At 39.9% G+C, this 10,000-nt stretch overlaps 1 protein-coding gene across 1 annotated transcript in view; it reads left to right on the top strand.

Annotated features, from left to right (window-relative positions):
* The window catches only part of LOC135530560 (multiple epidermal growth factor-like domains protein 11), a gene marked incomplete at its 5' end in the record, with an annotated part of 72,963 nt that overhangs the window by 7,097 nt on the left and 55,866 nt on the right, over positions 1–10,000 (top strand). The window contains one exon of the mRNA XM_064958858.1: positions 4,031–4,133. Within this exon, the coding sequence (XP_064814930.1) occupies positions 4,031–4,133 (103 nt within the window). The remainder of the gene's footprint in view (positions 1–4,030; positions 4,134–10,000) is intronic.

The raw sequence follows: 10,000 nt of genomic DNA, 5'->3' as shown, positions 1-10,000 counted from the left end.
GTAATGTTTTGGTGTAATGTTTTGGTGTAATGTAATGTTTTGGTGTAATGTAATGTTTTGGTGTAATGTAATGTTTTGGTGTAATGTAATGTTTTGGTGTAATGTAATGTTTTGGTGTAATGTAATGTTTTGGTGTAATGTTTTGGTGTAATGTAATGTTTTGGTGTAATGGTAATGTTTCGGTGTAATGTAATGTTTTGGTGTAATGTAATGTTTTGGTGTAATGTAATGTTTTGGTGTAATGTAATGTTTCGGTGTAATGTAATGTTTTGGTGTAATGTAATGTTTCGGTGTAATGTAATGTTTTGGTGTAATGTAATGTTTCGGTGTAATGTAATGTTTCGGTGTAATGTAATGTTTTGGTGTAATGTAATGTTTTGGTGTAATGTAATGTTTTGGTGTAATGTAATGTTTCGGTGTAATGTAATGTTTCGGTGTAATGTAATGTTTTGGTGTAATGTAATGTTTTGGTGTAATGTAATGTTTTGGTGTAATGTTTTGGTGTAATGTAATGTTTTGGTGTAATGTTTTGGTGTAATGTTTTGGTGTAATGTAATGTTTTGGTGTAATGTAATGTTTTGGTGTAATGTAATGTTTCGGTGTAATGTAATGTTTCGGTGTAATGGTAATGTTTTGGTGTAATGTTTTGGTGTAATGTAATGTTTTGGTGTAATGTAATGTTTTGGTGTAATGTAATGTTTCGGTGTAATGTAATGTTTTGGTGTAATGTAATGTTTTGGTGTAATGTAATGTTTTGGTGTAATGTAATGTTTTGCTGTAATGTAATGTTTTGGTGTAATGTAATGTTTTGGTGTAATGTAATGTTTTGGTGTAATGTAATGTTTGGGTGTAATGTAATGTTTTGCTGTAATGTAATGTTTTGGTGTAATGTAATGTTTTGGTGTAATGTAATGTTTTGGTGTAATGTTTCGGTGTAATGTAATGTTTCGGTGTAATGTAATGTTTTGGTGTAATGTAATGTTTTGGTGTAATGTTTTGGTGTAATGTAATGTTTCGGTGTAATGTAATGTTTTGGTGTAATGTAATGTTTTGGTGTAATGTAATGTTTTGGTGTAATGTAATGTTTTGGTGTAATGTAATGTTTTGGTGTAATGGTAATGTTTTGGTGTAATGTAATGTTTTGGTGTAATGTAATGTTTGGGTGTAATGTAATGTTTTGGTGTAATGTAATGTTTTGGTGTAATGTAATGTTTTGGTGTAATGTTTTGGTGAAATGTAATGTTTTGGTGTAATGTAATGTTTTGGTGTAATGTTTTGGTGTAATGTAATGTTTTGGTGTAATGTAAAGTTTTGGTGTAATGTAATGTTTTGGTGTAATGTAATGTTTTGGTGTAATGTTTTGGTGTAATGTAATGTTTTGGTGTAATGTTTTGGTGTAATGTAATGTTTTGGTGTAATGTAATGTTTTGGTGTAATGTAATGTTTTGGTGTAATGTAATGTTTCGGTGTAATGGTAATGTTTTGGTGTAATGTAATGTTTTGGTGTAATGTAATGTTTCGGTGTAATGTAATGTTTTGGTGTAATGTAATGTTTTGGTGTAATGTAATGTTTTGGTGTAATGTAATGTTTCGGTGTAATGTAATGTTTTGTAATGTAATGTAATGTAATGTTTTGGTGTAATGTAATGTTTTGGTGTAATGTAATGTTTTGGTGTAATGTAATGTTTTGGTGTAATGTAATGTTTTGGTGTAATGTAATGTTTTGGTGTAATGTAATGTTTTGGTGTAATGTAATGTTTTGGTGTAATGTAATGTTTTGGTGTAATGTAATGTTTTGGTGTAATGTAATGTTTTGGTGTAATGTAATGTTTTGGTGTAATGTAATGTTTTGGTGTAATGTAATGTTTTGGTGTAATGTAATGTTTTGGTGTAATGTAATGTTTTGGTGTAATGTAATGTTTTGGTGTAATGTAATGTTTTGGTGTAATGTAATGTTTTGGTGTAATGTAATGTTTTGGTGTAATGTTTTGGTGTAATGTAATGTTTTGGTGTAATGTAATGTTTTGGTGTAATGTAATGTTTTGGTGTAATGTTGTTTTGGTGTAATGTAATGTTTTGGTGTAATGTAATGTTTTGGTGTAATGTAATGTTTTGGTGTAATGTAATGTTTTGGTGTAATGTAATGTTTTGGTGTAATGTAATGTTTTGGTGTAATGTAATGTTTTGGTGTAATGTAATGTTTTGGTGTAATGTAATGTTTTGGTGTAATGTAATGTTTTGGTGTAATGTAATGTTTTGGTGTAATGTAATGTTTTGGTGTAATGTAATGTTTTGGTGTAATGTAATGTTTTGGTGTAATGTTTTTTGGTGTAATGTAATGTTTTGGTGTAATGTAATGTTTTGGTGTAATGTAATGTTTTGGTGTAATGTAATGTTTTGGTGTAATGTAATGTTTTGGTGTAATGTAATGTTTTGGTGTAATGTAATGTTTTGGTGTAATGTAATGTTTTGGTGTAATGTAATGTTTTGGTGTAATGTAATGTTTTGGTGTAATGTAATGTTTTGGTGTAATGTAATGTTTCGGTGTAATGTAATGTTTTGGTGTAATGTAATGTTTCGGTGTAATGTAATGTTTCGGTGTAATGTAATGTTTTGGTGTAATGTAATGTTTTGGTGTAATGTAATGTTTTGGTGTAATGTAATGTTTTGGTGTAATGTGTAATGTAATGTTTCGGTGTAATGTAATGTTTTGGTGTAATGTAATGTTTTTGGTGTAATGTAATGTTTTGGTGTAATGTTTTGGTGTAATGTAATGTTTTGGTGTAATGTTTTGGTGTAATGTTTTGGTGTAATGTAATGTTTTGGTGTAATGTAATGTTTTGGTGTAATGTAATGTTTTGGTGTAATGTAATGTTTCGGTGTAATGGTAATGTTTTGGTGTAATGTTTTGGTGTAATGTAATGTTTTGGTGTAATGTAATGTTTTGGTGTAATGTAATGTTTCGGTGTAATGTAATGTTTTGGTGTAATGTAATGTTTTGGTGTAATGTAATGTTTTGGTGTAATGTAATGTTTTGCTGTAATGTAATGTTTTGGTGTAATGTAATGTTTTGGTGTAATGTAATGTTTTGGTGTAATGTAATGTTTGGGTGTAATGTAATGTTTTGCTGTAATGTAATGTTTTGGTGTAATGTAATGTTTTGGTGTAATGTAATGTTTTGGTGTAATGTTTAGGTGTAATGTAATGTTTCGGTGTAATGTAATGTTTTGGTGTAATGTAATGTTTTGGTGTAATGTTTTGGTGTAATGTAATGTTTAGGTGTAATGTAATGTTTTGGTGTAATGTAATGTTTTGGTGTAATGTAATGTTTTGGTGTAATGTAATGTTTTGGTGTAATGTAATGTTTTGGTGTAATGGTAATGTTTTGGTGTAATGTAATGTTTTGGTGTAATGTAATGTTTGGGTGTAATGTAATGTTTTGGTGTAATGTAATGTTTTGGTGTAATGTAATGTTTTGGTGTAATGTTTTGGTGAAATGTAATGTTTTGGTGTAATGTAATGTTTTGGTGTAATGTTTTGGTGTAATGTAATGTTTTGGTGTAATGTAAAGTTTTGGTGTAATGTAATGTTTTGGTGTAATGTAATGTTTTGGTGTAATGTTTTGGTGTAATGTAATGTTTTGGTGTAATGTTTTGGTGTAATGTAATGTTTTGGTGTAATGTAATGTTTTGGTGTAATGTAATGTTTTGGTGTAATGTAATGTTTCGGTGTAATGGTAATGTTTTGGTGTAATGTAATGTTTTGGTGTAATGTAATGTTTGGGTGTAATGTAATGTTTGGGTGTAATGTAATGTTTTGGTGTAATGTAATGTTTGGGTGTAATGTAATGTTTTGGTGTAATGTAATGTTTCGGTGTAATGTAATGTTTCGGTGTAATGTAATGTTTCGGTGTAATGTAATGTTTCGGTGTAATGTTTCGGTGTAATGTAATGTTTTGGTGTAATGTAATGTTTCGGTGTAATGTAATGTTTCGGTGTAATGTAATGTTTCGGTGTAATGCTGTTTTCAGGAGGGCACGTATGGAGAACAGTGTCGAGAGCAGTGTGACTGTATCCATGCCGATGGCTGTGATCCTGTGAGGGGCGACTGTCGCTGTCTGGCTGGATGGACTGGTGAGTCAGGCAGTAGTACCCCCTACAGTCCTGTGAGAGGTGACTGTCTCTGTCTGGCTGGATGGACTGGTGAGTCAGGCAGTAGTACCCCCTACAGTCCTGTGAGAGGTGACTGTCACTGTCTGGCTGGATGGACTGGTGAGTCAGGCAGTAGTACCCCCTACAGTCCTGTGAGAGGTGACTGTCTCTGTCTGGCTGGATGGACTGGTGAGTCAGGTAGTAGTACCCCCTACAGTCCTGTGAGAGGTGACTGTCGCTGTCTGGCTGGATGGACTGGTGAGTCAGGCAGTAGTACACCCCTACAGTCCTGTGAGAGGTGACTGTCGCTGTCTGGCTGGATGGACTGGTGAGTCAGGCAGTAGTACCCCCCTACAGTCCTGTGAGAGGTGACTGTCAATGTCTGTCTGGCTGGGTGGACTGGTGAGTCAGGCAGTAGTACCCCCTACAGTCCTGTGAGAGGTGACTGTCAATGTCTGTCTGGCTGGATATACTGGTGAGTCAGGCAGTAGTACCCCCTACAGTCCTGTGAGAGGTGACTGTCGCTGTCTGTCTGGCTGGATGGACTGGTGAGTCAGGCAGTAGTACCCCCTACAGTCCTGTGAGAGGTGACTGTCTCTGTCTGGCTGGATGGACTGGTGAGTCAGGCAGTAGTACCCCCTACAGTCCTGTGAGAGGCGACTGTCTCTGTCTGTCTGGCTGGGTGGACTGGTGAGTCAGGCAGTAGTACCCCCCTACAGTCCTGTGAGAGGTGACTGTCGATGTCTGGCTGGGTGGACTGGTGAGTCAGGCAGTAGTACCCCCTACAGTCCTGTGAGAGGTGACTGTCGATGTTTGGCTGGATGGACTGGTGAGTCAGGCAGTAGTACCCCCTACAGTCCTGTGATAGGTGACTGTCTCTGTCTGGCTGGATGGACTGGTGAGTCAGGCATTAGTACCCCCTACAGTCCTGTGAGAGGTGACTGTCTCTGTCTGGCTGGCTGGATGGACTGGTGAGTCAGGCAGTAGTACCCCCTACAGTCCTGTGAGAGGCGACTGTCTCTGTCTGTCTGGCTGGATGGACTGGTGAGTCAGGCAGTAGTACCCCCTACAGTCCTGTGAGAGGTGACTGTCGCTGTCTGTCTGGCTGGATGGACTGGTGAGTCAGGCAGTAGTACCCCCTACAGTCCTGTGAGAGGTGACTGTCTCTGTCTGGCTGGATGGACTGGTGAGTCAGGCAGTAGTACCCCCTACAGTCCTGTGAGAGGTGACTGTCAATGTCTGTCTGGCTGGGTGGACTGGTGAGTCAGGCAGTAGTACCCCCTACAGTCCTGTGAGAGGTGACTGTCAATGTCTGTCTGGCTGGATATACTGGTGAGTCAGGCAGTAGTACCCCCTACAGTCCTGTGAGAGGCGACTGTCTCTGTCTGTCTGGCTGGATGGACTGGTGAGTCAGGCAGTAGTACCCCCCTACAGTCCTGTGAGAGGTGACTGTCGCTGTCTGGCTGGATGGACTGGTGAGTCAGGCAGTAGTACACCCCTACAGTCCTGTGAGAGGTGACTGTCGCTGTCTGGCTGGATGGACTGGTGAGTCAGGCAGTAGTACCCCCTACAGTCCTGTGAGAGGTGACTGTCAATGTCTGTCTGGCTGGGTGGACTGGTGAGTCAGGCAGTAGTACCCCCTACAGTCCTGTGAGAGGTGACTGTCAATGTCTGTCTGGCTGGATATACTGGTGAGTCAGGCAGTAGTACCCCCTACAGTCCTGTGAGAGGTGACTGTCGCTGTCTGTCTGGCTGGATGGACTGGTGAGTCAGGCAGTAGTACCCCCTACAGTCCTGTGAGAGGTGACTGTCTCTGTCTGGCTGGATGGACTGGTGAGTCAGGCAGTAGTACCCCCTACAGTCCTGTGAGAGGCGACTGTCTCTGTCTGTCTGGCTGGGTGGACTGGTGAGTCAGGCAGTAGTACCCCCTACAGTCCTGTGAGAGGTGACTGTCTCTGTCTGGCTGGATGGACTGGTGAGTCAGGCAGTAGTACCCCCTACAGTCCTGTGAGAGGTGACTGTCGCTGTCTGTCTGGCTGGATGGACTGGTGAGTCAGGCAGTAGTACCCCCTACAGTCCTGTGAGAGGTGACTGTCTCTGTCTGGCTGGCTGGATGGACTGGTGAGTCAGGCAGTAGTACCCCCTACAGTCCTGTGAGAGGCGACTGTCTCTGTCTGTCTGGCTGGGTGGACTGGTGAGTCAGGCAGTAGTACCCCCCTACAGTCTAACTAATGTTGTGCTCTCATGACAACGTACACACATTGTCATATAACTTGCATTTTTTTTGTGGTTTATCTTCATATTTACATGAATAAAGATAGTGGTTTGAATTGAAACCACTAATGAACCATCTGTAGCTGAGAAAGTGGACTAATAGCAACAGGGAAATCTGATGAATATGCAAAGGGCTTCTTAATTCAGCGCTCGAGGGGGACATTACAGAGTCAGAACACTAGTTTTCACTACTTTCTAGAAACTTCACAGAGAGAAGATCGATACCTTTCACGATATCAAAAAGGATGAATGTTTAAGCCCCCAGAAATGTAAATACTTGACAAATGAATAATGCAATGTGGAGTGGTTTTTTATTTGGCCGTTCTGCTGATCCGTTCATTTCTCTTCAGTGTAATTTACTGAATATGTTTTGGAATATCAAGTAATGTACATGATTATTGTGATGCTTTTCGATATGATCGACCATAGCGTTGGCGTTGGATATGATCTACCATAGCGTTGGATATGATCTACCATAGTGTTGGCGTTGGATATGATCTACCATGGCGTTGGATATGATCTACCATGGCGTTGGATATGATCTACCATAGCGTTGGATATGATCTACCATAGCGTTGGCGTTGGATATGATCTACCATAGCGTTGGATATGATCGACCATAGCGTTGGATATGATCTACCATAGCGTTGGATATGATCTACCATAGCGTTGGCGTTGGATATGATCTACCATAGCGTTGGCGTTGGATATGATCTACCATGGCGTTGGATATGATCTACCATGGCGTTGGATATGATCTACCATAGCGTTGGATATGATCTACCATAGCGTTGGCGTTGGATATGATCTACCATAGCGTTGGCGTTGGATATGATCTACCATAGCGTTGGCGTTGGGTATGATCTACCATAGCGTTGGCGTTGGATATGATCTACCATAGCGTTGGATATGATCTACCATAGCGTTGGATATGATCTACCATAGTGTTGGCGTTGGATATGATCTACCATAGCGTTGGATATGATCGACCATAGCGTTGGCGTTGGATATGATCTACCATAGCGTTGGATATGATCTACCATAGCGTTGGATATGATCTACCATAGTGTTGGCGTTGGATATGATCTACCATAGCGTTGGATATGATCGACCATAGCGTTGGCGTTGGATATGATCTACCATAGCGTTGGATATGATCTACCATAGCGTTGGCGTTGGATATGATCTACCATAGCGTTGGATATGATCGACCATAGCGTTGGCGTTGGATATGATCTACCATAGCGTTGTATATGATCTACCATAGCGTTGGATATGATCTACCATAGCGTTGGCGTTGGATATGATCTACCATAGCGTTGGCGTTGGATATGATCTACCATAGGGTTGGCGTTGGGTATGATCGACCATAGCGTTGGCGTTGGATATGATCTACCATAGCGTTGGCGTTGGATATGATCTACCATAGGGTTGGCGTTGGATATGATCTACCATGGCGTTGGATATGATCTACCATAGCGTTGGCGTTGGATATGATCTACCATAGCGTTGGATATGATCGACCATAGGGTTGGCGTTGGATATGATCTACCATAGCGTTGGCGTTGGATATGATCTACCATAGCGTTGGCGTTGGATATGATCTACCATAGGGTTGGCGTTGGATATGATCTACCATGGCGTTGGATATGATCTACCATAGCGTTGGATATGATCGACCATAGGGTTGGCGTTGGATATGATCTACCATAGCGTTGGCGTTGGATATGATCTACCATAGCGTTGGCGTTGGATATGATCGACTATAGCGTTGGCGTTGGATATGATCGACCATAGCGTTGCCGTTGGATATGATCTACCATAGCGTTGGCGTTGGATATGATCGACTATAGCGTTGGCGTTGGATATGATCGACCATAGCGTTGGCGTTGGATATGATCGACCATAGCGTTGGCGTTGGATATGATCGACCATAGCGTTGGCGTTGAATATGATCTACCATAGCGTTGGCGTTGGATATGATCTACCATAGCGTTGGCGTTGGATATGATCTACCATAGCGTTGGCGTTGGATATGATCTACCATAGCGTTGGCGTTGGATATGATCTACCATAGCGTTGGCGTTGGATATGATCGACCATAGCGTTGGCGTTGGATATGATCTACCATAGCGTTGGCGTTGGATATGATCGACCATAGCGTTGGCGTTGGATATGATCGACCATAGCGTTGGCGTTGGATATGATCGACCATAGCGTTGGCGTTGGATATGATCTACCATAGCGTTGGCGTTGGATATGATCTACCATAGCGTTGGCGTTGGATATGATCGACCATAGCGTTGGCGTTGGATATGATCGACCATAGCGTTGGCGTTGGATATGATCGACCATAGCGTTGGCGTTGGATATGATCTACCATAGCGTTGGCGTTGGATATGATCTACCATAGCGTTGGCGTTGGATATGATCTACCATAGCGTTGGCGTTGGATATGATCTACCATAGCGTTGGCGTTGGATATGATCGACCATAGCGTTGGCTGTAGTCTGAGTTTCATTTCCTTTGGTCGTCTTGTGGACTTCCACATAGAGCCTAAATATTTCACCTTGTGACAGGAGCAAAATGAGTTGTGAGAAATACGATGTGGATTATTTACAGTTTCCACCACACATATCTCCAGCTGCACGGCATCAACCATTTCCCCAATCCACCACACATATCTCCAGCTGCACGGCATCAACCATTTCCCCAATCCACCACACATATCTCCAGCTGCACGGCATCAACCATTTCCCCAATCCACCACACATATCTCCAGCTGCACGGCATCAACCATTTCCCCAATCCACCACACATCCCTCCAGCTGCACGGCATCAACCATTTCCCCAATCCACCACACATCTCTCCAGCTGCACGGCATCAACCATTTCCCCAATCCACCACACATCCCTCCAGCTGCACGGCATCAACCATTTCCCCAATCCACCACACATCTCTCCAGCTGCACGGCATCAACCATTTCCCCAATCCACCACACATCCCTCCAGCTGCACGGCATCAACCATTTCACCAATCCACCACACACACCTATTAGTAATGTTTTGTCATTTCATTAACCAAGGACAACCCTAATAACAATAATAATAACAATAATAATAGTAACGATAATAATTCTAACAATAATAATAACAATAATAACACTACCAATAATAATAACAACAACAATAATAATAACAATAATACTAATAATAACAACAATAATAATAATAATAACAATACTACTACTAATAACAATAATAACACTAACAATAATAATAACAAGAATAATAACACCATCAACAATAATAATAACAATAATAATAACACTATCAATGATAATAATAACAAGAATAATACTAACACTAACCATAACAATAATAATAACAATAATAACACTAATAATAACAATAATAATAATAATAACTATAGTAATAACACTGACAATAATAATAATAACAATAATAACAATAATAATAACAATAATAATAATAATAACAATAGTAATAACACTGACAATAATAATAATAATAACAATAATAATAATAATAACAATAGTAATAACACTGACAAT

This window comes from Oncorhynchus masou, unplaced genomic scaffold (assembly GCF_036934945.1).
Source record: "Oncorhynchus masou masou isolate Uvic2021 unplaced genomic scaffold, UVic_Omas_1.1 unplaced_scaffold_1380, whole genome shotgun sequence".
In the NCBI taxonomy this organism is placed as follows: domain Eukaryota; kingdom Metazoa; phylum Chordata; class Actinopteri; order Salmoniformes; family Salmonidae; genus Oncorhynchus; species Oncorhynchus masou.
The sequence above is the reverse complement of the archived record's forward strand: the minus strand, read 5'-3'. Positions and strand labels throughout refer to the sequence as shown.